We start from the raw sequence: 26,699 nt of genomic DNA on the forward strand, positions 1-26,699 counted from the left end.
TGTCGTCTGCAGTACAACCAAAAACAAACCTTTTAAATGCTTTAAGGAACAGTCAAATACCTCGTTTAACTTCAGCAGCATGATGTGTGAACGCAGGCATCTGTGCGAATGGGATCTATAAACGTGTTTACCGGAATACAAAGCGACGCGTCCAAATGTAAGTTTGTATCAAATGACTCTTCTACGCCGTTGAGGTTGATTCTTTGCTCAGCTGATTCGTTACGCATTTTATTTACGCAGCGTATTTACAAAAGTATAAACCGTAACACTAATGAACTACATAATGTATGATTATTATTTTGAATCTCTTGTTTTGTTATTGAGCTTTACTAGAAGCTGTCATTACATATGTATGACATTGTAGCGAATGTGGTATTCACTTTCTTTGATGTCAGTGTCTTTCTCGAGTTCGGTTTGAAGTTAGAAAAGCTCTTCTGGTGTTCTCCTACCTGTTTTCTCCAAGAGTTGTCGCCCTCTTGTTAGTTGCGAAAGAAAAAGCCCGAAAAGCGTAAAGAAACGTCCTTTCTGTCTGTGTATGCTTTTGTTTAGACGAGTGCTGTTGTGTGTGACACATCAGGCTCATTTTCAGCGAATGTATCAGTATTGACACGCGCTACGCGTCCAGATCCGTCCGTGTAATGATAGGATACGAAGGAGCCGATGCCTGTGCGTCGTCCGCGTCGCGACACAATTGAGCCTTTTTTTCTTTTCTTTTTTTTTCTTTTTTAAAAAGATAAGCGGTCGCAAAGCTGTAACTTTTAGTTTTTCCGTCTTAAATGAAGTATAGATGGTAAAAGAAGAAGAATTATGCTGGCCCTGATGTTCTGGGCATGCTTGGTCAAGCCTGTTTTCCTTCAACTGTGTGTGTGTGTGTATGTGTGTGTGTGTGTGTATGTGTGTGTGTGTGTGAGTGGGTGGGTAGGTGTGTTGTCCCCAGAAGTTAGGTAAATATGGTAAGTCATAAAAGGAAGAGAGTATATTTTGTTAAATTCAACGAAGAACAAAAGAACTTATAATTTTCATAGAATGTATGTGTTTACAAACCTACTTGTTTGGAGAAAATTATATCAGATGTTATCAATGATAAATAAGGTTAATGTTTTTTTATTAGCGCACATGTTGAAATTTTAATCAATATATTTATAAAAGCAATACAAATCTATAGTATGTCCTCATTTAGATATAGCTAGATAAACATGTGTGGATGCGCTTGTGTGTGACCGACTGACCGTGTGTTTGGGTATTGTTTTTTCCTGTCCTTTTGTGAATCTGTCACACTGTGACAAATAGTTTCTTTTTTTATACATTATATAATAGTTTTTTTTTATTTTTTTATTCAATAGTTCAGTTGGTTGTTTTTGAGCAGCTGGGCTTATAAAAAGCATGGATGGATTTAGAAAAAAAAATCATTTTTTCAAATTATTCATTTAGCTCAATGTAAGAATGTTCAACTTTCGAAATACAATATATACAATTTTATATTTCTAGGTAAAAATGTCAGTGTTTGGCCTTAAATAGAGTGCTTTCACTGGAATAACCAGTTCTACTGCGAGAAAATAAAAACTGCCTGTGCTTGAGGAGCAGGCACTCTTTCTTTTGAGAATGCACAAAAACACACACACACACACACACACACAAGAGATGGTGTGGGGTGAAAGAGGATTGGCTCACAGGTCAGAGTTCACAGAGTTAGGGAACAGGGTGAAAGGAAGAAGATGGGATGAAAGGGCACAGCAAGGGAAGAGAAAAGTGGACTCTGCAGGGTAGCGGTGTCAAACAGATAGTGCTGAGCCAATGAGAGGGTTTAAAGGAAATTGTTCCCGGTTTCATTGAAGCATTTATTTTTACTGCATTAGCAAAATTTAGTGGATGCATTGTAAAATATCTAAATATATATGGGGTAAATGTTATTTCTTATTATTCGTATATAATAAAAATATTTAAAAAAATACAGCAGTCCCATTTTATGCTGCGTTTGTAGGTCTTTTTGTTTATTAAATGTGTTAGTGAAATCTTCAACCTTGCAGGATACAGTAAAGATTGTGTAGTGTGTTTGTAAATAAGGTGTTGCAACATCTGAATAATGAATTGTGTGTGTCCGTTTGTGAGTCTGTGTGCACACACTGCCTTCAGGGTTTGACTTTTTCTGTTTATCATAATAATAGCTGGGGTTGTGGAGAAGTGAGGCACATCGGCAGATCAGTCACTAAGGCCTCTCGAACACACACACACACACTTGCGTACACACAGCGTGCACACACACTCAGCCAGAGAACAATGCATGGGGGCCCAGCCTGTCAGTTCAAATTCTGCTCTCCATCCACGCCTTAAACAGACCTTGTGTGTGTGTGTGTGTGTGTGTGTGTGCACAGGAGAAACGAGGGTGATCAGTGATTCTGCCTCACCTCCGTGTTACTGTCAACTCTCACCAGAATTCACTGCAAATATTGAACTGTATTACACTGTCTGCCTTATTCCAGGCAGAAAGAGGTGTGTGCTGTTTGCCGTGGCTGTTGATTATATAGAATGAAGGTATAGTTTATAAAAGGTGCATAAACCACAGTCATGCAAAGGTCAGTGGGATTGTTGAGCACATTTTCTTGGAAATGGACTAGAAATTGAGACAGACGGCGCCTGTAGTGAGAGACAGAGATTTTGCAGTGTTTTCAAATAATACTGAAATGTATTTCAGTAGGGGTTCTGTATATTATTACCATTTGTCTTAGATTTATGCTATTTATTGAAAGAAAAAGGGAAAGCTCTGCATGACAATTTAGTCTCTTTACATATTTGAATATTTACATATGTACTCTTAAATATTATGATGTCATGTTTTACAGTTTGTATTTCCATTATTAATATTTGGTTAGTACACACACACACTATGTGTGTGTTTATGTATATGTGTGTATATATATATCTATCTCCACACACACTTTATATATATATATATTTACATGTATAATGTGTGTGTGTATATATGACATAATATTATAAATAACATTATTTTATTCATCCTATATAGATAGAAATCCAATAGCTCATAGTACTATGTATTACTATATATATATATATATATGTATATATATGTATATACATGTATGTGTGTGTGTGTGTGTGTGTGTGTGTGTGTGTGTGTGTGTGTGTGTGTGTGTGTGTGTGTGTGTGTGTGTGTGTGTGTGTTTAATATGTATATGTGACCCTGGACAACAAAATCAGTCATAAAGGTCAATTTTTTGAAATTGAGATTTATACATCATCTAAAAGCTGAATAAATAAGCATAAGATTTCCATTGATTTATGGTTTATGATAGGACAATATTTGGCTGAGATACAACTATTTGAAAAAACAACTAAAAAAATCTAAATATTGAGGAAAATCCCCTTTAATGTTGTCCAAATGAAGTCCTTAGGAATGCATATCCACTTTAAAAAAATACATTATTGATATATTTACGGTATGAAATTATACAAAATATCTTCATGAAACATGATCTTTACTTAATATTCTAATGATTTTTGGCATAAAAGAAAAATCAGTCATTTTGACCCATACTATGTGTAGTTGGCTATTGCTACAAATTTACCTGTGCGACTTATGACTAGTTTTGGTCACATATATGTCACATATATATGGATCTCAATGGCGTCAAATTTGTCCCTATTTACTTAATGTATGAGCTATTGGATTTCTAACCAGTTGTCACATTAGTTATTGTTTTAGCATAAAGGAATTTCGGCCCATTTTCACAATTCAATCAATTCCTGATGGATAAAATAATGTTATTTGTCAACTACCTATTTTCAACAGTAATTATTCTCCAACAGAATGTAATCTCTTGTCAGTTTGTGAGAGGTTGCATTAATCATTTTAATACCAATGATTAAAAACAACATAGCAGTAACATTTTTATATATATATAATATATATATTTTCCACCTAGTGAATTCCACTTTTGTTTTGCATGTTGTTCAGCTCTGCAGGATTATGGATTTTGGATTATGATCTAGCTGTTAAAAGGAGTTAATCTTGCACAAATGTTTTCTTTTCCTTTCTCATTTCACAGTGCATATACTCTGGTAATGAATGCAGAATATTTACATAAATAATCCTTACAGATAAAAGCTTTAGTACACAGTGCCACTTTCCAGTTGATATGTGTGTAACAAGTGCCGCAATTTGACTCTGGAAGAGCAGCGTTTCCCATGCGTTGTCAGAGGGATAAGATCAAGTCAAATGAATAAGAACTCTTTCAGTGTAGCATTGATTTCATAATCCCGCCGGATCTTGCTGCAGTTTAGATCAATACGTTTACATCACGCTCAGACTTTCACACTAGAAACTGAAGCGTGTGTGACTTACTGTAAGCATACTGACAGAATGCATCACTGTGCCTTTGCCAAACATTGTCCTACATCTTTGCCCATTGGAAACTTAATGTAAGCTAATGTATATTTTCCCAGAACTATAATATAAGGCTAATTTTTAAGAAGGCAGCTGTCACAACACTGTCATGGCCCTGCCATAACATTAGCATTACCTTTTGAACTTTGACCCTGCATTTTTGTCTGCCACTTCCTTTTTGCATGTCATACAGGAAGTGCATCAGCATTTTACTTCCTGCTTACATATTTTGTTCTGTGCTGGCTGACTAAACAAGAAACAATTAAGGCCTCAGTTTTCTAAATTATAAGTCATAAATTTTCCCCTCCACTCTTGCCCTCTCTTTCGTACACTCTTTCTTTTTTTCTCTCTATCGTTCTCTCTCTTTCTTTTGAAGTTTTGCTCCTGAATGGGCTAGTGTCTCTAATGGAAATGGGGCATTAAATCAAAGATCAAAGACAAGCGCACAGCAGAGAGGACAGCTGTCTAAATACAGTGGGGAGAAAATGTGTCTGTGTTTGCGTGACTGCAAGAGAGAAGGGTGTGGGGTTAGCTGGTTTAAGTTTGGTTTGATTTGATACTGTTATTTTTCAGTTCAACCCTTGTAACAGTTTTCGTTTTTGTGTGTTCATGAATGTTGCAAGTGCTTAAAAGGATAAAAACGCTGGCACAAAGTAAGATTGTGCGCACACTTGATCATTTTAAATGTTTTTAAGAAGTCTCTGGTGCTCTGTAGTATAGCCATGTGCTGCTATGTCATGTTGTAGACATGTAAAACATGTTTCGTAAGGATTAGGTGTGTTGTACAGTCATATCTGTGCAATAGAATGTTTGCTAAGATACTGAGACAATATTAGATTAGCATTAAAACAGGAAGCTGAGCCCCTGAATCAGCAATCTGTGCTGTGAATGTGAAATCACTCTCTCTAACAAAACGGGGCTTCCCACACAATATCTTTTTTTTGTCAGGTTAAGCACTTCCTTTCAGCTGTCAGAAAATGTTGCTAGTCAGTCTCAGGATGGTCAAACTAAATATCAAATCAGCTGTTTTATTTTCTATTTAATTTATATGTAGTTTGCAACCTTTCTCACAATCAGTAAACATTGAAGTAGACAAAATTAACAGAATAATGCACTAGAATAGGATGTTACAGCTTTCATTAAGAGCAAAATTAGTTCAGTGGTTATTAATTAGTGGTTATTAAGGAACTTGTTTCTTATTTGTCATTTTTTATAAACTAGGGAGGATGGAGTGGGAGTATTTCCCTGCCTTACTGTAATGTTTTTGTAGAAACTCGTCAAAAAATGTTGCTTCTTGAGTGCCATAACTGGGAGATTACAGGGATTGCCCACAACATGTGGGTTAATTTTATGTTAGATAATAATTTAGTCACTAGAAACAAAGGTTTCCTGATTTCAGTTTTGTGCAGTGAAAACAGTTTCCCTGTAAATGTTGTTGTTGTTGCTTTTAAGGGTTATTGCTGGTGCTATAGTGTCAGGGTTAATTTTAGTTTTAGTTCTGTTTTGTCTAATTCTCAGCCGACATCTTGGTCTTAATCCACACACGCTTACAGAGAGTAATTGGTTTAAGATGTGTCTTGATTCCAGCTGTGTGCCCCCTATCAGGTATCCCAGAGAGATGGGTAATTAACCTAGCAGCTAATGAGATACATCACTAATTACACCACACACACACACACACACACACACACACACACACATACACACACATGCACACATGGAGCAAAAAAAAAAAAAAAAAAGACTGGATATTCATTGATCTGTACAGGAAGTCTAGTTTGTGCCAGCATGGCAGTTTGTTTATGAATATGTATCTCCAGCTCTCTATAAGCATTTGTGTTCATTCTAATGAGTTGACTCTTATGTATAAGAGCTGTTTATTATAGTTTTGAAACATTTGGCCCTTTAAGTCTGTCGTTTTAGGTCCAGTTTGAGCTTAAATCAGTGAACACATCCTTTAGCTTGGTGTGCTAGCATCCTTCTCTTGCTTCCAGTAAGATGCTTAGCATTCATGCTATTGATTTTCCCATTAGCACTTTAGCCCCCTCCAGTAGAGAGGATCAGAGAGAGCTCAATATAACAGCTTGAATCTCAGTTCAAGAATCTGCACTCTTCAACCTAGAAACAGAGCAATTAGCCCCCAACTACAATCCACAAACTCTGTAGGCTACTCTCCTCAGACACCTTCTGTGCAAATGTTTGACGTTTGTAAACTATTTAGGTGATTTAACTGTAGATAAATCCAGTAATAACTACAAGCACATTTGAATTATTTAACTGTAGCCCACGGTGTAACCACAAGGCAGGCTTAAGTTGCTACATCATATGTTTGCATGTGTAAAATGTATATGTTTGTGCCGCTGGTACAATTAAAATGCCTATCCAAATGTGAACCTGTTTCTACATAGCATTAATGCAAATTGCAATTATTATAGATGCCTAATATAAGCTGAACCCTGTTGTGATAGGCTGCTTTAATATAATTCAATTTAATTCACTTCAGCTGCTTTACTGATCAAGGCCTGTGGGGGCCGTGTCTCTGGAGAAACCTGGGACTAGAGTCAATAGGGAACTTATTCCAGAGGCACTGTCACGGGGCAATCCCCCGTAGACATGGCCCTATGTTCTGCTCAGTTGCCTAAAGGGAAATTTAATTCAAGATGGAGGGGGATGGGGGAGTCAAAGACAGACAGAGACATTTAATTGAGGAGATCTTGGTGATTCCAGGAATTGTCTCTCATGTAATATTCAGCTGTCTTTAATACAGCTTGGCAAAGAGCTATTGATCACAGTTGAGACTTTCTCTACTTTTCTTCATCATTCCAGGGTTGCTTCTCTCTGAATACTGACATTGAAGTTTGTTATGCTGCTCAAGTTTAAGATACTTCATCTGTTGCTGTAATTATGTATAGTGATTTAGTGATTTAATTATGCAAAATGATTTAGAAAATCGTAATGTAGGTGTAAAGTTTGGGTAATTTAACTTTTCTCTCTCTTTCATTCTTTTTCTAGGCCAGGGTGGGATGAATGTGCTTAGTAGCTCAGAGGATGGAGTGTTGTGACTCTGTCTCCAACAATGGAGCCTCTGGCCCCCACACACAACAGCCTCCTGGGCTCTGCAGACCACTGGCCCCCAATCCACTCCTACTGGCCAGAGATCAAGCCATTCATCGGAGCACAACAACTCTGTCCAAGCAGGGTGGACTAGTGGGGCGGGCTGAGGAGGAGGGACTTGCAGGGAGATTTGAAGAAAGAGTTAGGGAAAAACAGGTCAATGAATGTTCAACTAGAGAGATGTTAAAAGATGCAGCGGAGAGGGAGAAGGCAGATGAAGAAGAAGGTGATGATGTGGAGAGACCTATCGGAGAGATCTTGTACCAGCCTGATGGGTCTGCCTATGTGACGAAGAGTAAACTCACGAGTGGTGTACCGTCCTCCTCGTTAGGTGCCCCTTCCTCCATCATTAGAACCTGTTACGTTTCCTCGTCTAAAAGCTCCACTCCACAGATTTTTCGTGTCTTCCAAATGCATAACCTTGACGACAGTGATAGTCTAGCTCTGGTGACCCGCCAATCCAAAGATAGTGCTCCTGACGTGGCAGGATCATCAGAGGAAGGGGTGACATGGTCTGGTCTAACCAAACCCATCCTGATGTGCTTTCTGTGTCGGCTGTCTTTTGGCCGTTCACACTTGTTTAGGGCTCATGCTTCTCAGCAACACAACATCACCTTCAGCGACGAAGAACAACATCTGCTCTCGTTTAAACACACCTCTGCCATTTTACAGCCTGCCGGCCCAGGCAACCACCCATTCCTCTGTTTCCTAGAACCAAAAAGGAATTGTGAGTCTATGGTACCACTTAACCTGGCATCTCAGACCTCTGGGAACAGCACAGAGGACACGGCAAGACGGAAAGAGAATGAAGAGCCTCTGATCTCTAAGCCAGGACTCCCTCTCCTGCCCTCTCCACCCAGAACCTCCCCTGCTACCTCAATACCAAGCCCTGCCAAAGACCCTTCAACCCTGGGAAGAGAGGGCACACAAAGAGGCAAGGAGGATAAGATATGGAAGGATGGAGAAAGTAATGAGGGGGGAGAGAGGAGATTGTATTTAGAGGTAGGCAGCACTGTAGATGACGGTGCTCATGGTATTAGCAGCAGCAGCGGACAAGAGCACATTACTGAAGCTGCTCTGTCAAACCAAAGCATTTCAAAACCTCCAAACTCTGTAACAATAGCAACCAGCTTTATGAACAACACCAAAACCCTTACAGACTCTGAGTCAGAGTGTGGAACAAGCTTTAACTGCCACGACCCTGCACCTGCTTCCCTTGTTGTGGTAAACCCATCCACTGTCACTACTACAGAACAACTTGCCAACCAAGAGAGTGCCACAGCAACCGAACCAAATGAACAGTTAGAGAATGGTAGCGCCATAGCAATGGAACCAACCACTAGGTTGTCTGAAGATGACAGACATGCTGTCACTCATTCTGACCTGCCCAATAATCATAGCCATTCCCCATCCCCTACACTGAGTCCTACCTTAAACCAGACTAGTCAGCCTATTCTTGAAGAAGGGCACTTGGACATGGCCTCTAGAAAAAGGCTGTTGATGGCTAGTGACGGAGGCTTTGTTGCAGCTGGGGATGATGTCCAAGGATCATCTTTCAGTTATGGCATTCAGGCCTCTATAGTACACTCCAGAAACTCCTGCAAGACATTGAAGTGTCCAAAATGCAACTGGCACTATAAGTACCAGCAAACTCTTGAAGCCCATATGAAGGAGAAGCATCCAGAGTCGGAGTCTGAACAGTGTCCATACTGCAGCAGTGGTCAGAGCCATCCACGCTTAGCAAGAGGTGAGACATATTCTTGCGGATACAAGCCGTTCCGCTGCCAGGTCTGCCAATATTCCACCACTACCAAGGGCAACTTGAGCATCCACATGCAATCGGACAAACACCTCAACAACATGCAGAGCCTGCAGACGCAGTCACATGCACACAGCCCAGCAGCCCAGCCCAATCCTTTAACCCATTCGCATCCTACTCTCACTCACCCCACCCAAGCCAACTCCCCCTCTCCATCTAAACTTCGGGGACGTGCATCATGGCGGTGTGAAGTCTGCGACTACGAAACCAACGTGGCACGGAACCTCCGAATCCACATGACCAGTGAAAAGCACACGCACAACGTGCTTCTACTGCAGCAGAACCTGGCACACATGCAACGTCAACGTAAGCACAATACCACCGAGCTTTACCGCCACTGCCAACCTCAGACCAAACTGTCCGATGCCATTGCTCCTCTGTCCTGCAATGAAACCTCTTCACAGAAACTCTTTGAATGCATTCTATGTGGCCACTTTTCCTGTGACACTCTAGAAGAGCTTAGTCAACACCTGACCATGCAGCGTTCATTACCCAATTCCTATTGGAGGAGCACAACCGGAGACACCCATCATTGTCGGCTTTGCCATTATGCCACGCCTTTGCGAGCAAACTTCCAACTGCACTGCCAGACAGACAAACACGTACAGCGCTACCAGCTAGCTGCACACCTACGGGAGGCCAGTAGTCAACATGTAAACATCGAAGAGGAGGAAGAAGAGTGGCGTCTCAGGTGTGTCGCTGCAGGAAGCCAAGTGCAGCTCAGGTGCAATGCATGTGACTACGAGGCCAGCAGCTTGGAGAAACTGAAGCTACACACCATGAACTCCAGACATGAGACCAGCCTGAGACTATACAAGGTAAACCTCACAATTCAAAACCAAAACTCTATGTACAAAAAGTCTGAGGCATGGTATTCCTGTCAGTAAAATCCACAAAAGCCCAAGGCGCCCTCAGTGACGCCATTATTCCCAAAACCTGTAAGGCCTCTCTGGTAATTGAGATAGATTGGATGTTATTTTTTCCCTCCTCCTAATGTGGTCCATTAACTCAGCACATCTCTAATCAGTTTAGAGTTCTGTAAAACAAGTGGACTGGTGTTTCTCACTGTGGTTGTGTGCATGTGTTTTTGTGTCTGACAGTGTGCATGTAATGTTTCACTGGATTCATTTGCTTTGAATCTGTCTACTTAGCTTTCACCATACCGCAGACAGTGAGGAAGATTTGGCGTTTATTTGAGCAAAGCATGTTAAGTAACATCTACATAGGTGTTTTTACAGGGTTGTATTGATCCTGCATTGATCTATGTTGTGCTGTTCACATTAGAGGAAGCCACATATTGATCATTTATGACTGTATGGTCAATATATGGCTTCCGCTAAAGTACCTTAAGTATGCTGGTGTTGAAATGTGAGCTGGATGAAGTAGAAGAGTGTTTTATTAAGTGATAACTTCTTTTAACTTCTTTACTTATATTTTTCCTTTCCATTCACTCTCACACATTATATATGAATAATGTTTATCTTCACTTTCTCTCAGTATTTGCAGCAGCTGGATGGAGTGGAGTCTGAAGATGTCTGGCTACACTGTGTGCTGTGTGATTTCTCCACTCAGAACAGCCTTTCTTTAGTGCAGCACTCCCATTCATTGAGCCACCAGAGAGGGGAGGGGCTGCTCAGACTACAGCGAATCCAGAAGGGTCTGCAGGATGAGGAGGAGCTTGGTGCCATCTTTACAATCCGAAAAAGCCCTGCTCAAGAAAATGGTATGAGACACACATGCATGATCGCTTTGTTCTCTATATACAAAGTCGTTTACAATTTACAGAGTTAGCACCAAAAATTGTGTTTTCAAACCAGTCAAATTTCAGGGGGGAAAATAAGCAAAATCCAACACACTCATAAGCAGAACACCAGCTTTTGATGCTAGATTAATGTGGGGGAGAAAGTCAGGGAGAATTCCTTAAAACCAAATCAAAAGACTAACTGTCCCTTGTGTGTTGTGCTCATGACGCTCAAGGCTCTAAAACACACAACAGAACAACAGAGGGGGAGGGGCTGACAGACATGCCAAAAAACAGAAAGAATAGAAAAAGAAAGAGGGCAGATATTTACACTGGGGTAATTGAGAAAACCGGGTGGTGGATACAATTAGCATTTAGTTCTAACACAAAATAAGCTCAGCTAATGAGTTGAACAATAGCCCGACCTTGGCACCCAGCCTGTTTGTATGTGTATATTTGCATATGCATTTGTGTGTGAGAGCGAGAGAGAAAAAGAAAGAGAGTGTGTGCTTTTTGTACAGAATGGTAGGAATTGATTTTGTTAATTGACTTGCCAATAATCACATTTGTAACATCTTCACTGGCCAGAAAGAGGCTAAACTAGAGGGTTAGCCAGTCAATGCAGCCAATAAAGGCGCAACCCACTAACGAGGCATGAGTTAATTAACATTCTCAAATTAACATTTTAAAAGAAAGACAGAGAAAAAGTCTGATAGAGATTCCTAAAGGCTGACAGGTGTTTCTAAATATTCATTGTTTCTTTTTGTGTTAAGAAAATGTTTCTATTTGAATGTTCTTTTTCTCAACTTTGATTAGATTTGTTTACTAATGTTTTCAAATCTCAAATGAATCGGCAAAAAAAGAACGAAAAGAAAAATATACATTGCTAAACATGGTACATTTAAAAAAGAAAGAATACTGAAATACTGTATATAGTAGCATCATATTCCCGATGAGGAGAAATGGCGAACACGCAGCTAGGGCTGTCAAACGATTAATCGCGATTAATCGCATACAAAATAAAAGTTTGAGTTTGTATAATATATGTGTAAGTAATGTGTGTAATTAATATGTGTATTTATAAATACACACAAATATATATATATATAATATATATATATATATATATAATACACACAGTATATTTAAGAGAAATGTTATTTATGTACAAAAAATGTATTTATATATAAAATATTTCTCAAATATATACATGGATATGTTTGTATTTATATATACATAATTACACACAGTACACCAACATATATTAGTCAAACTTTTATTTTGTATTCAATTAATCGTGATTAATCGTTTGACAGCCCTACGCGCAGCATACAAGAAAAGGTTAGTAGTCAGTGTGTCGCATACAATCAATGCTAAAGTCAGCGAGTGAGAGTGAGTAGCTGTTTCAGTGTGAATTTGAACCTGTAGGAACATCGGATCAGCGCTGCTTCCGACCTGCTGGAGCGCCGCAGCTGAATGGCTGGTTATTGATCTTTTTAGGAACACCAGGGCATTGCCTAATTTATAATCAATACTGGATCAATGCTGCTGAGCATTTGTATATTGATCCCCGAGACGGGTAGGAAGTGCTGATGAAGTGTGTGTTGAGTGTGCGCCTGGAGTGTGTTAGCATGTGTGGGTGCATCTGATCACTTCATTACTGGCCAAAATGACCTCACCACGCTGAGCCACGGCCATCTGTTTTGTCCAAGAAGCGTCATGAACATTCTAAGTGAATGCACATGTCCCCTTTGATTTTAACTTGAAAATTAAAATATTTGTGCCTTTGATAATTAAGTTGCATGATGTTTGCAAGTAAAAATGTGTTTGTCTAAAACACACATATGCATTTGGTTAAAATTAGCTTATTTTGGCATTATAAATTTGTAGAATTGAAATGTATGAGTTAATTAACAGGTTTCGCATTAAATGGATAATTTGCCATTTTGTCACTATTTAAACATATCATGCAACACATTATTGAATTTTCGGTAACATTTTAGTAAGGGGAACACATATAAACTATTAACTATGACTATTCCCTCAATAAACTCCTAATTTACTGCTTATTAATGGTTAGTAAGGTAGTTGTTAAGTTTAGGTATACAGTAGGTTAGGATTAAGAATGTAGAATAAAGTCATGCAGGATAAGGCATTAATAAGTACTAACAAATAGCCAATATACTAGTAATATGCATGCTAATAAGCAGCTAGTTAAAGACCATAAAATAAAGTGTTACCGAATTTTCACTAATGAAAGATTTCCTTCTGTCCAATACATTTAGTTGCCATTGTTCATTTGATTTATTTTTAATTTCCATCCCTAAGCCTTTTTTGTTGTGATTTTCCCTGTGAGAGATGCTCAACAATAGACTCTTTTTTTTTTGGTCAGGTTCGGCGCGGTGTGTGTGACTCTGAGAGAATGACTGAGCGAGAGGGCTCAATGGGGCGGTCGTAACTAGAGCGGATTTGACAGTTTCAGGTTATGTGTTCTGTGTTTATGGGTGTGTTGGTTTGATAGGAAATCAATAGCGTGTCTGTCAGGATAATTGGTGTTCAGATGGCCTTTCTCGCTCTCTCTCTCACCCTCTGTCATAATCACCTTCTCAAAGAATTACCAGAAGATACCTCAGCCTGCCTTTGATTGGCCTGTTATGACAACCCTCATGCATTTTTTTTTTTTTTTTTTGTTTCCACTTGCCCCCCCATACCCCAACCACCCCCCTGCCCAAAACCCACCCAAATCAACTCTGTTCTTCTTTTCCCTTCCCCCCACGTAGCAGAACAATTACTCTGCTAAGAAAGCAGAAAGGCAGAAAGCAAGAGAAGAGGATGAGGAGAGGGAGGGAGGGTGTTGAATGGGGTATCTGGTTTAGTGTGTCCCGAGGCTGTGTGTTTTGTACCTACAGAGCTCAGCCGAAGCTTTTAGACGCTGCAAAAGAACAACAGAGCATCATTGCCCTTTTTGAATTTCCATCTTAATGCGTGCATGCTCGCTCTTTTTGATTTTAGAGTTCATCGGGAAGATAACATCTGAAGACTGTTGTCAAAATATTGTCAGTAAATGCCATCCCACATGTTTTGGATATGCACAGTCATTTCAATTTTCAGGGAGTGCTTTATAAAATGCTTCTTTTAGCAAGAACTAGCACAACAGACTCAAACTGAGCACAATGAGAAGACCTATTGTATTAGGATAATTTTTAAAGGCTGTCATGGCAGCATTGTTCGCCAATTTGTGCTTTGAAATGGACTCTTTGTGTGTGACCCTCCTGACCTCTGATGTATTATCTTCCTCCTGTGACTTTTCAAATCCCCACAGGTCAAATGAAGCTCTGCTGACGCTGCTGACTTTAACTCATCCTCTTCCTGGTTTTCTTCTCTCATATCTTTCTTTGTATTTTTACTGTAGAAGATAAATATAACTTATTTTGTGTGAAAGAGAATTTGTAGATTACTAGCTACTGTATTGTGTCGGTCTGTCTGTTAATGTTTTTGAGCAGGTTGGTTGTGTCTCACCGAGCTAGTGTAGACTGACCCCTATAGGTTAGAATGTGTTCCTGCATTCAACCTTGTTTTGCAGTGGCTCATGCTCGCAAGATATTTTCTGCAATGATCAGTTGCCTTGAAAATCAAATAGGCCTGATTATACAAATAGCAAAGCATACAGGAAAGAAACAACCTTGAGTGTGTACATAAGAATTTGTCTATTGTGATTTACTCTCTGAATATATACATATTTTCTTCTCTTCAGCTCTTCAAGGAGATCAGAATGGGATGGACTCTTCCACTGAGTTTACGGCTAACCAAGAAGACCGAAGTAAACATGGAGACATAGCAGCGGAAAAAACAGGTCTTTACCAAAATGATGTTTGTTTTGTTTTTGTTTTTCCAGCTGGTTTTGCTTCAGGACCCAGATTTTATATTAGATGCTGTGGTGAACCCACACCTATTAATTAATATTAATTATATTAATATTACCATATCACCAATTGTGTTATTAGCATTGTGCATTGTTGTTTTCCCTGCTGTCCATGATACCAACTGGGAACCACTGTTTTACAATAAGCTTAGTGTTGTTAAATAATAATGTTGTTTAATATTATCGATAAACTTAAAATTTTCTCTGTTTGATTCTTTTTGCTCTTAGAAGGATTAATTCAAACGGAGGTGGAGCAAAATGAGTCTTCTTCCAGTCCTAAGCGTCCCTCATCTGGATCTGACGAGTCAGTTGAGCTCTCTCTCTGCAAACGGCCACGAATACAGGAAGAGGTCTGCTGCAATACACTCTGCGCTCATTATTTATTTTTTTAATAAAATGTAACCTGGTAAAGCCATGTTCATTTTACAAGTTCTTTAAAGTGCTATCAGATCACTATTCAGATCATTGTTAAATAAGATAAACAACATTAGTTTTCTGTACGTCTAGCATAATAGTATAAATGAGTAGTTAGGGTTATGGAATAATATGGTAATTTAATACTAATTTAATTAAATTACTAATAATTTAATTGCTTATTATACCATTGTGCAAAAAATAAGAATAGAAACAAAGCCTAATATTATTTAAAGGGACAGGATACTGCAAAGACAGTAAGTAATTATTGTTCCTCTGTATTTCTGTTCGTTTCTCATTTAGATGCGGCAGTGTCCATTCTGTCGGTTCCGTCATACTGATATTGAGCGTCTAAGGAGTCATGTGATGAACCAGCATGCAGTTCAGCCTGCTCTCCGCTGCCCACTGTGCCAAGACACATTGCACAGTATTGCCCTCTTGCGTACCCACCTCACACAGCTGCACAGTGTCACTGCAGACTGCACTCAGAAGCTCATCAACACGGTGAGGGGGGGAAAAGACAGTATGGATGTAGCGTGTAGATTCAATATTTTAGTGCTATATAAAGAATTAAAGCAACCAGGGATTTTATGAACAACACATGTCCATTCCAGCCACAGTTCTCACAACTAGTAAAAACGTCTAAACTCCCTTAAAACAAGATAAATTGCTTGGGGTATTAAGAATCTTTTAAAGACAATATGTTTTGAATTCGTTTTTTTTAACCTATAGGCAATATTTACTGATGTAAAATCAGAATGGATTTTTAATCTTTTAAAAGGATTTTTATTTCTATCATCAGCTGCTATTTGGCAATTTTGAGAAGTTAAAAAGAAAAAAAATGGGTAAATATTGCAAAGTGCTTGAATAATTTCTGCAATTTTGTGTTGCCTGCATCTTAGTCGCTATTGTTACTTGTTATATTAGCCATCAGCCATGCTGCTTTCTAGATATTTTATATTAAAAAAACAGTGGACCACTATTTTTATATATGGTGTAAAAATTGTATTTATGCAAGAAAATGTTTAGCACAGTGTGCATGTGTGTATACGGAGGGGTGTTTAAACCCTCGGTGACTCCAGCACGAGCGCACGGAGACAAGTAATGACATTGAGTGGGGGGAGGGGAGAGGTAGCTGCCTCAGATCCAATGAATATTAAAATTAGCTTTTTTTATCTGCAGAATATAAATTGATACTAATGCACCCAGAGCTTGTTTGAACCCGAAGCAGACATGCCTCACTGTTTCTGAAAGGTTGGACATTTTTTGCCAATTCAGTCAGCTTGCGCTGAGTGCTTTTTCTTGCGTAAAAAGGCTTTTCTGTCTTTTTTTTTTTTTTTTCCCATTTCATGTGTTCTTCCCTCTCCTATCTTTCTTGGTCTTCCTTGCCCTCTGCTCTGCCATCTCTCTTGATTTCTCTCCTCGGCACTTGCCGTTCCTCTCCCCTTTCCCTGCTGAACTGAAATACAGTAATGAAAATAATTGTGCTTCATTAGCTCTGAGCCAGTGCTAGGTGATTTTCGTTATGAACCATGCCTAGTAATTATGTTCTAAATTAAATGTGACCTTGAAGAGGACTTGTGTGCTGCTTTGTGTCCCTTTAATACAGCACTTTCCTGAAATGGTGTGCTTTGTGATGGAAATAGCAGCCATTTTGTTTGGTTGCTCTCCCTCCCTCTCCCCCCTTAAAGTTGCATTGATTTACACATTTTAAATTTGAGTGGGTACAGGAGGAGAGAAGGAGAGGAAGATAAATAAAGTGGCTTTTTTACATCCAAAGTTAGCTAATTGTGTTGTCATGGACCAAAGAGGGCTTCCATTCATACTTAACCTTTGAACTGCTTTAAGTGTTGGTTCATGACTGCGATTCCATTTTGCTTTCTGAAGTTAAGGGTCTATTCTCTTGCACGATGCATCGTTAATGCACACGTAGCAGGAACACGGCATAATGACCAATCATTTTCAGAGATAACAATCAAATGACTTAATAATGAGATTTTGTGGATTAATTAATCCACAAAATGGATTTATCAAACCTATTATGATTTCTTTTTTCCCTTGTGATCAGGTGATTGCTTCAGACGTGCTGCCAGAGAAGATGTTTTTACCAGTGCACAACTCTGATACACAGCTAATAAATGCTAATGAAACAAAGAGACTGGATGGTTAGTATAAATATTACTTTTTCTTTTTTAAATCTAGGTTGAGCATGGTTCTATATTTGTCATCATTTTAAATAAGGTTGACAGTTATGATCTGACTCAAAAATTAGTCCAAAGGTGATCTAGCAATATTTGTGCTTGGTTTAATTAATAAATTATGATTTTGTTTTAATTCATTTTGCTTGATTGTATATTCAGAACAGTCCTTTTTCTGTTTATTTTTTTTAGAAATTTCAACTGATGCTGAACCTGAGAGAGGTACCACACCTCACTTAGAGGCAGCAAAAATCTATAAACAACCATCAGAGGATGCAGAAGCAACAAAGGAGAACAATGCTGCTTTTCCTTGTTGGCAGAAGGGCTGTAACAAAGTCTTTACATCCTCAAGTGCACTCCAGACACACTTCAACCAGCTTCATAGCCAGAAATCTCAAACAGCAATATCTGATCGCCACATTTACAAGTACCGGTGTAATCAGTGCAGCCTGGCATTCAAAACCCCTGAAAAGTTGCAACTGCATTCTCAGTACCATGCTATAAGAGCTGCCACCATATGCTGCCTCTGTCAACGCAGTTTTCGTACAATGCAGGCCCTTCGGAAACACCTTGAGACAAGCCACCTGGAGCTAAGTGAAACCCAGATACAGCAGCTTTACGGTGGTTTAATGATGAATGGTGAAACCCTGATCTCCGGCGACCAAACATTTGGTGAAGAGGAGGGATCACCAGAAGAAACTGAGATGAAAGATGATGAAGAATGTGATTTGGAGAAAAAACTAAGTCCTACAGACAATGATTCAAGTTTGGTTAAAGATAATGCTGAATGTGACCCCAAGCAGCCTGTTTTTCCACTTAGAAAGGGCCCGAATATAACAATGGAGAAATTTCTGGATCCATCGAGGCCTTTCAAATGTACTGTTTGCAAGGAATCTTTTACCCAGAAGAATATTCTCTTGGTTCACTACAACTCAGTGTCACACTTACACAAACTTAAACGGTCTCTTCAGGACACGTCAACTGGCTTGCAAGAGCCTGTCAACAATGCAGACCACAAGCCATTTAAATGTAGTATTTGCAATGTAGCATATAGTCAAAGTTCAACCTTAGAGATTCATATGCGTTCTGTCTTGCATCAGACAAAAGCTCGTGCATCCAAGCTTGATTCATCTACGTCTAGTTCTGAATCTGCTGGCCCTCCCCCAGGCAAGGCATTGTCCAGCACCCCTGCAACCATGAAGCCTGCTACTTCCATGAACAATGCTGGTCTAAGCCACCAACAAAGCACTGAACTCAATGGCACACCTGCAAACCCAGACACCAGCCATCCTTCAACATCTGACATGAGGAAGAAGTTGGTAAACATGATTGATTCAGCTGCCAAGCAACAACAGGTGTCATTACAACAACAACCATTACTACAACAACAGCAGCAGCAGCAGCAGTTAGCCCAGGCTCAAGCCCATCTCCAGCAAGAGCTCCAAAAGAAGGCTGCTCTTCTTCAGTCCCATTTATTTAATCCTGCACTTTTACATCCTTTTCCTATGGCAACAGAGGCTCTTCTTCCAGTGCAGCAGCAACAGCAATTGCTTCTTCCTTTTCTTATTCCAGGAGGAGAGTTCCGTATGAATCCAGAGGTGAACCTTAAAGGCTCTGGTCTAAACTTAAGCACATTAAAACCTACTGTAAATGAGGATACTGCTGAGTCTTCCAAAAAAGTTGGCTCGAAATATTGTTCTAAACAAAAACAAAATGAAAATCTGGTAATTCATCCTGAAATTAATGAACAAAAACTGACCAGTGATCGACAGTGTGTAAAGGATGCAGATGAACAGAACGATAATGAAGGATCAAAAGAAATCGATAATGGGGGTATCAAAGAAAAAAAACATCATCCCAAAACACAAGAAAATGAAGATGTAAACAAAGAGATGTCAACCAGTGGGGAAGGTTTTGATGAGTTTCTTCCACCCAGAATAGCCCATGATGCTCCAGGGAATGCTTCAAAGGCTTTGCTTGAAAACATTGGTTTTGAGTTAGTCATGCAATTCAATGAAAGTAAGCAGCGATATCAGAAAAATCATACCGAGGCAATACCAAATGGTGGGTATGTGTCTGACACCAAAGAGGTGGATCATACAGAAGGCATGGAGAAGCTAGAGTGTGAGTCTTGTGGGAAGCTTTTTTCAAATGCACTGATTCTGAAGAGCCATAAAGAGCAGATTCATCATTCCATATTCCCTATCAAGTCATTGGAAAAATTTGCCAAAGACTACAGGGAGCAATATGACAAACTCTTTCCACTGAGACCTGCAACTCCAGAGACTTCTCCTGTCTCATCCCCTTCTCCTACACCTCCTATGATTCCCAACCCTTCAGTGCAGCAGCCACAACACCAACAACCAGTGCAACCAATTGTACCGGTCTCTACACTCAGTGCTACTCCTGCTACTGTCTCCATTCCTCAAGTTAAAGCTCCATTATCTCAGATTCCCTTACCCATGGAACTGCCACTCTTCCCCCCACTCCTAATGCCCCCCATAACTTTGCAAGCTTTAACTCCTCAGGGCTCTGTCCATCTGCCCCCAGTGGAGGCCAGTTTGAGTCCTGATTTGACACAGCTTTATCAACAACAGTTAACTCCACCCATGATACAGCAGCAAAATAAAAGACCTCGAACCAGGATCACGGATGATCAGCTTAGAATCCTGCGTCAGTATTTTGATATAAACAATTCTCCAAATGAAGACCAAATCCACGAGATGGCCAACAAATCTGGTTTGCCACATAAAGTCATAAAGCATTGGTTTCGGAACACTCTATTCAAAGAACGCCAGCGCAACAAGGATTCTCCATATAACTTTAGTAACCCTCCCATCACAACACTGGAAGATGTAAAGGTGGATTCTAGACCACCCTCTCCTGAGCCACCAAGACAAGAGTTTTATGGGGGTAAAAGGTCCTCAAGAACCAGGTTTACTGACTATCAGCTAAGATTATTGCAGGATTTTTTTGATGCCAATGCATACCCCAAAGATGATGAGTTTGAGCAACTGTCCAACCTCCTTAATCTTTCTACCCGTGTGATTGTGGTATGGTTTCAAAATGCCAGACAAAAAGCTCGGAAGAACTATGAGAACCAAGGAGAGGGAGTGAAGGATAGTGAACGCCGAGACCTATCTAATGACCGCTACTTTCGTACTTCCAACAACAATTTCCAGTGTAAGAAATGCAACGTAGTCTTTCAACGCATTTTTGATCTCATTAATCACCAGAAAAAGCAGTGTTACAAAGATGAAGAGGAGGAAATGCAGAATGATCAGAATGACACTTTCATGACTGAGTGTCATAGTCCAATATCTGGACCCTCTTGTTTTACACAAGCAACTTCTTGCTCAAGCCCCTCCAGTTCTTCTGTGTCTAGTACTATTATGAAGTCCACTGATTCTGAGCATATGCACACAAGTCTCACTAGAGAGCTTGAACAAGCAAATGAATCATCCTCTGACCCTAAACAGGCTGTTAGTATCAACACTGAGTTAGAGGAATTGGAGAACTGTGTGCTGCAGCCAAAGCCTCCCCGTGAGGAGAACCAAAATGTAAGCACAGAGATTCACTCTCACTCACCTCCTAAACAACAACAGGTTTCCTGCACATCTGAAACAAACCCAGCTCCCTCACAGAGCTCCCAAAACATTTTTAGTCCTTCAGAGATTCCTTCATCTGAGCAACAACTGCAACAGAAACCAGCCCAGGATATGAGCCCTTACCACTGCATCCAGTGTAAATTGAGCTTCCCCTCTTTTGAACATTGGCAAGAGCACCAGCAAATGCACTTCCTTACCCAAAGTTACTTTCCCAGCCCACAGTTCCTCGACCGTCCTGTAGACATGCCTCTCATGCTGTTTGATCCTGCTAATCCCCTACTTGCAAGGCATTTGCTTTCAGGAACAATTTCTCAGATAGTGGCAAATCCACCTGCAGTAACAACCATTCCTGATTCAACAATAAACTCTCTGAAGAGGAAACTTGAAGAGAAAGCAGGAACCAGTTCTATGGAAAATGATTGGGAAAATAATGGGGAGGAACCCCAGCGAGACAAACGTATGAGGACCACCATAACACCAGAGCAGCTAGAGGTTTTATATCAGAAATACCTTTTAGACTCCAATCCAACACGCAAGATGCTTGACCATATCTCCAGCGAGGTCGGTCTTAAGAAAAGAGTGGTTCAAGTCTGGTTCCAGAACACCCGAGCTCGTGAGAGGAAAGGCCAGTTTCGGGCATTGGGACCATCTCAAATCCATCGCCGTTGCCCATTCTGTCGAGCTCTCTTTAAAGCACAGACTGCTCTTGCTGCTCACATACGTTCACGTCACTGGCATGAAGCAAGGAATGCAGGGTATAGTATGGCAATGTCTAGTATGACTCAAGATCAGGAAGGTTCTCAGATTAAATCTGATCTCTTTGATTTAGCCAATTATTCTCAGTTTTTGAGCTCCACTGATGATGCAGATTCTCCAGCATGCAAAAGCATGGACCTGTCTTCACATCAGCAGCGTCTGAGCCCAAAACCTATAAAAGGTGAGGGTATGGAAGATTTTGAGATGCCTTCCATGTCAGTTTATCAGACTTTTGAACAGAGCAAGCTGAATAACTGTGAGGCTAACACAAACACGACCCGTGACCATACAACTGATGAAGGAAATGACTCTCTAGAGGGTAAACATGGCAGTATCGACCACATGTCTCCCAGCACTGAAAGAGAGGCTTCTTCTGAAAGTGATGAAAAGATGTCTTCTGGTTTGGTTAGCCCTGCAATCAGCTTTAATGCTAAAGATTTTGATAATGATTTAGTCTTAGATTACAGTGAAAATTCCAGCCTGGCTGATCCAGCTTCACCATGCCCTGGTAGCTCCAACAGTCAGGGCTTTGATAATGACAGACACAGCCAAAAACGCTACCGCACTCAAATGAGCAATCTGCAGGTGAAAGTGCTCAAAGCCTGCTTTAGTGACTACAAAACCCCGACAATGCTTGAGTGTGAAGCCTTGGGCAGTGACATTGGTCTTGCCAAGAGGGTGGTTCAGGTGTGGTTTCAGAATGCTCGTGCCAAGGAGAAAAAGGCCAAGCTTAGCCTTGCAAAGCAGTTTGGTACAGAGAGTACTTCTATTGATAGACCTAAGACTGAATGCACTCTTTGCTCGGTTAAATACACTGGCTGCTTGTCTATTCGTGACCATGTCTTCTCCCAGCAACATCTTGCTAAAGTTAAGGAGGCTCTGGGTGGCCAGATGGAGAGGGACAAGGAATATTTGGGTTCAGTATCTGCTCGCCAGCTGATGGCTCAACAAGAGGTGGATCATCCAAAAAAAACAAGTGATGTTCTGGGACTTGTCCAACCACAAGCTATACTGAGCTCAGTGGGCCTCAACCAAACTGCCCTTCATTGTCTGAGCCAGTCTTCAGTTTATTCAAGTCTACAGACGCAGACCACTACAAGCATACGAAGTGGTAGCAGCACAATGACTGAGGGCGTTTCGTCCATAAAAACAGGTATGTCTAATCTACACTTTTTAAAAAAAATTAATTTACTTAAAATTCTGCTCTTTTGTAATCCTTGCTTTTTTTCTTAATTCATTATTGTAGAAGGTGCCAGTGACCCTCCTGTAAATGAGCTGACCCGCAAGCCAAACGTGATGTCCTCTTCTGCCATATCAGCTATGGATGACAAAGATGTAGTTAGCACAACCAACTCTGTCTTGACCCCAAAGACCACGGAACAAGAACTTCAGTTACCCAAAGAAAATGACACTGGGAGTAACAGGATTCCCACAAACAAACTTGACAGTTCTCCATTGGGAAATGCTACTCGTGTAAATTCTTCTTGCAACAGTAAAGAAAAGTCAGACTCTTCCAGACCAACAGTATCTACTCCAAATACTGGAAGGGAATATGCCATGGACCCAACTCAGCTACAAGTTCTTCATGCAGCAATGAAAACTGACCAAGCTGCTCTGCTCCCTAGTCCCCTCCTGCCCTGTCTGATGCCTGGCTTCCCTCCACTTTTTTCACCCCATATTCCCACACCTATGCCTGGAGGCCTCCTGCAGCCCATGTTTGGCATGGAAAGCATGTTCCCATATGGTCCAGTCTTGCCACAGGCTCTAATGGGGCTGTCCCCAGGCTCCATTCTCCAGCAATATCAACAAAATCTGCAGGGTGCACTGATGCAACAAAGACTGCAGCTGCAACAGAAACAGTTAGTGAAGCTACCAGAGAAACCAAAACCTAGCCAAATCTCTGCTCGCCTCCATGCAGAGGACATCATTTCATCCAAACGTGACAAGAAGCAAGGCACACTCAATGGCACAGATTCCCCCTTCATAAACTCTGTCAACACTAAGCAGCCAGACATGGATAACAACTTTCTTCTAAGCCACAGTATTGTTTCCAAAACAGAGTGTAGAACAGAAGGCAAGGATGGTCATCTTTATGACTGTCTCGCCTGTGAGGTGTCTCTCACTGGGAATGCAGAGCTCATCAAACATCTTGAGTTCCCTCAGCATAGACAAAGAGTGGCAGAGAGACTGAATGCCAAAGAGCATGCTTCTCCTCAATTACCTCACGTCAGTCCCTCATCTACCTCTCAGTCAAACCCATCCAGTGAACAGAGATCCTCTTCAACTGCCCAGTCTTCTTTAGGGACTCCTTCTGAAACCTCCATCCCTACCCCAGCCAGTTCTGACCAGAACAGTAGACGTCTCCAAAGCTCACCCCTGACTTCAGCTTTACCTGAGGCTTCCCAAAGCTCACAGGCTTCTCACTCACATCATGTTCTTTCGCCTTCAAATGTTACCTCAAGCCTGACAAGCCTTGCAAAGACATGTCACATAAAACCAATAGACTCTGTGGATGGGCGTTGCGACAGCAACGAGTCAGAGGAGGGACAAGACTCGACATAATATATCGGAGCAAGAGGTTTGATGCTTTTCATAACACTTGTTTTTATGGCTTTGAAGCCTCAGAATGGACTCCATGAGATAAAAAAAACAAAACAAGAGGAAAGTAAAACAAAACGTCTCCACTGTAGATTATACTGGGGAAAAGATATGACCCAGAGCTAGTTTGGCAGACTGTTTTAAAAGGACTGAATCCAGTAGGATCCAACTTGCATTACCAGTGCTTGTAACCAAAAACAAGTGTCAGTAGAATGTTTTTTTCCATTTCAATATGCTGGTTTTTAATGAAAACTTGAGTATATGTAAACTGTTTGAAAACTAAAGGGTGCACAGCTAAAGACTGGTGAAGAACCTAAGATGGTTTCATGATTACTTAACTAACCAAAAGTCTGTTTATAACGAGTAAGTTTTAACAGACACCCATAAAACACCCACACTATTTTTTTGCCCTGTCAAGTGTTAAAATATTATATTATTGGCTTAATGAAGTGATGTAATGTTTTTTGATGTTGTCTTCTCTCAGGTCAACAGCTCTCAATTTTGTTCTGTTACAAGACATACCAATAGAAAATATATTAAGCCCAAAAGAAATGTGTAATGAATGAAAACGTACAATTCTGATTTGTATTCAAAGTCCTGAAACTAAGCTAGTAGATGTTCACTTTTTTTTCAAGGACATGTATTTGTCCAGACACAAAGCGTATTGCAGACCGTTGTAAATTGTGGAAAAAATATAATTTAGTTTTTTTTTTTTTTTCTGAAAAATGACAAAAAAACATTCTGTGTTAATGATAGATAAATGTATGAACATTTTGGTGTTGCGTAGATTGTTGAATTCAAATGACTTAATTGTATGGTAGGTTTAAAACAAATGACTTGTATATTTAACTTTTGTATTGTCCCAGTCAAAGACACTTGAGGCTGTTTAGCCATGCTCATGTTAAAACATAGCATTTACCCTCTAATGCTGTTGAAAATTGTCACTGTACAACCAACTTCCTCTCCTGCACTGAGCCAAGTTGAAAGACCCTATCTGTGTATGAATTAGATTGATGACATCTAAGATATTTTCTATTTTTGTTGTCTTTTAAACAGAACATTTCGATTGTGCACTTATTATTTTTTTTCCTCTTCTTTTGCCTTCAATGCTGTAATTTCACTTAAGGCAGTAGTTTTTTTTTTTTATTATTTCTCCTTCCGTACACTGTATTTTATTTCTTAACATTTCTGCACTTGCCATGACTAACAATAACAATGACGCTATTATGAAACAATAATAACTTACAGTATTGCTTTAATGGAAAATCCAAAGATAAAGTAGTCTTACCATTGGTGCATACAAAGGATGGAGAAAAAAAAAACTTTATACTTTAAAAAATATTACTGTTTTTAAGGAATGGAAATCTTTTTAGATGATGGAGCCAGCTATGAGAATACTGTTTTAGCTAACTTATTAGAACATTTGTGACCTCATATATGAAACAACCAGAGAACCAAAAATAAAAACAAAACAGAAAGCTTACTCTGAGGATATGGGACAGCACTGTTTGTGCAGCCATTGTAGTTTGTATTATAGAGGTGGAGATCACACAGTTTGCTTCTCTGTGTCTGGCCTTTCTTTTTGTCTGGTTATCTCTCTTGATTTCATTTCTTTTTGTTTGTTCTACTAAATGTACTGGGTCTAATTGTTGAGGAAATAGAGTGTGCTGCTAATGTAGGTTTGTACTAAGATGCATGCTTGATTTTGCTTTTTGCTGAAGCTTTAATGACGACCGTCAGTAGCCACAAACCCTGTCCCTGTTCCACCGCAGTTCTGTCCACACATGACTGTGAAGACTGTGACTCCATAAACTACATTATGTTCTCCTCTTAGCCAACCAATGTTGAAAACCAATGATGATATATTTATACAAAGTTTGCATTCCAAATATCACATTTGTCATTTGAATTGATTTTCTTTTTTTGTTGTTGTTGTTGTATTCTGCTTCTAAGGGGACTGTAACGTATGCTCTCACTCCTAAGTCTGGACCTGCTGTGAGAGACTGTTTTCTCTGCGTGTTCCTGGAAATGTTATTACTGTAGCGATCGCCAAATAATGTACGTTCATGATGCACTTGTGTTTATTCATGTGACTCACTGGGCTAATGTCTCCTGTCCTCTTAT

General features: G+C 40.0%; 1 protein-coding gene across 1 annotated transcript; it reads left to right on the top strand.

Annotated features, from left to right (window-relative positions):
- zfhx3a (zinc finger homeobox 3a) lies at window positions 1–26,699 on the top strand. The gene is made up of 9 exons (XM_067389940.1): window positions 1–157; window positions 7,418–10,156; window positions 10,836–11,061; window positions 14,834–14,932; window positions 15,230–15,351; window positions 15,719–15,919; window positions 17,484–17,580; window positions 17,806–23,130; window positions 23,224–26,699. Exons 2-9 carry the CDS (start codon window positions 7,433–7,435, stop codon window positions 24,537–24,539), a joined length of 10,110 nt encoding a protein of 3,369 aa, XP_067246041.1. The 5' UTR covers window positions 1–157; window positions 7,418–7,432; the 3' UTR covers window positions 24,540–26,699.

The sequence above is a fragment of the Chanodichthys erythropterus genome, chromosome 7, assembly GCF_024489055.1.
Source record: "Chanodichthys erythropterus isolate Z2021 chromosome 7, ASM2448905v1, whole genome shotgun sequence".
In the NCBI taxonomy this organism is placed as follows: Eukaryota; Metazoa; Chordata; class Actinopteri; order Cypriniformes; family Xenocyprididae; genus Chanodichthys; species Chanodichthys erythropterus.

Excerpts from the sequence above, each read along its gene's own strand:
- zfhx3a (XM_067389940.1), top strand. The coding sequence starts at position 7,433 with ATGTGCTTAGTAGCTCAGAGGATGGAGTGTTGTGACTCTGTCTCCAAC. Across the intron at positions 15,352-15,718 it reads GGCCACGAATACAGGAAGAG|ATGCGGCAGTGTCCATTCTG; the intron begins GTCTGCTGCAAT and ends TTTCTCATTTAG. Across the intron at positions 17,581-17,805 it reads TGAAACAAAGAGACTGGATG|AAATTTCAACTGATGCTGAA; the intron begins GTTAGTATAAAT and ends TATTTTTTTTAG.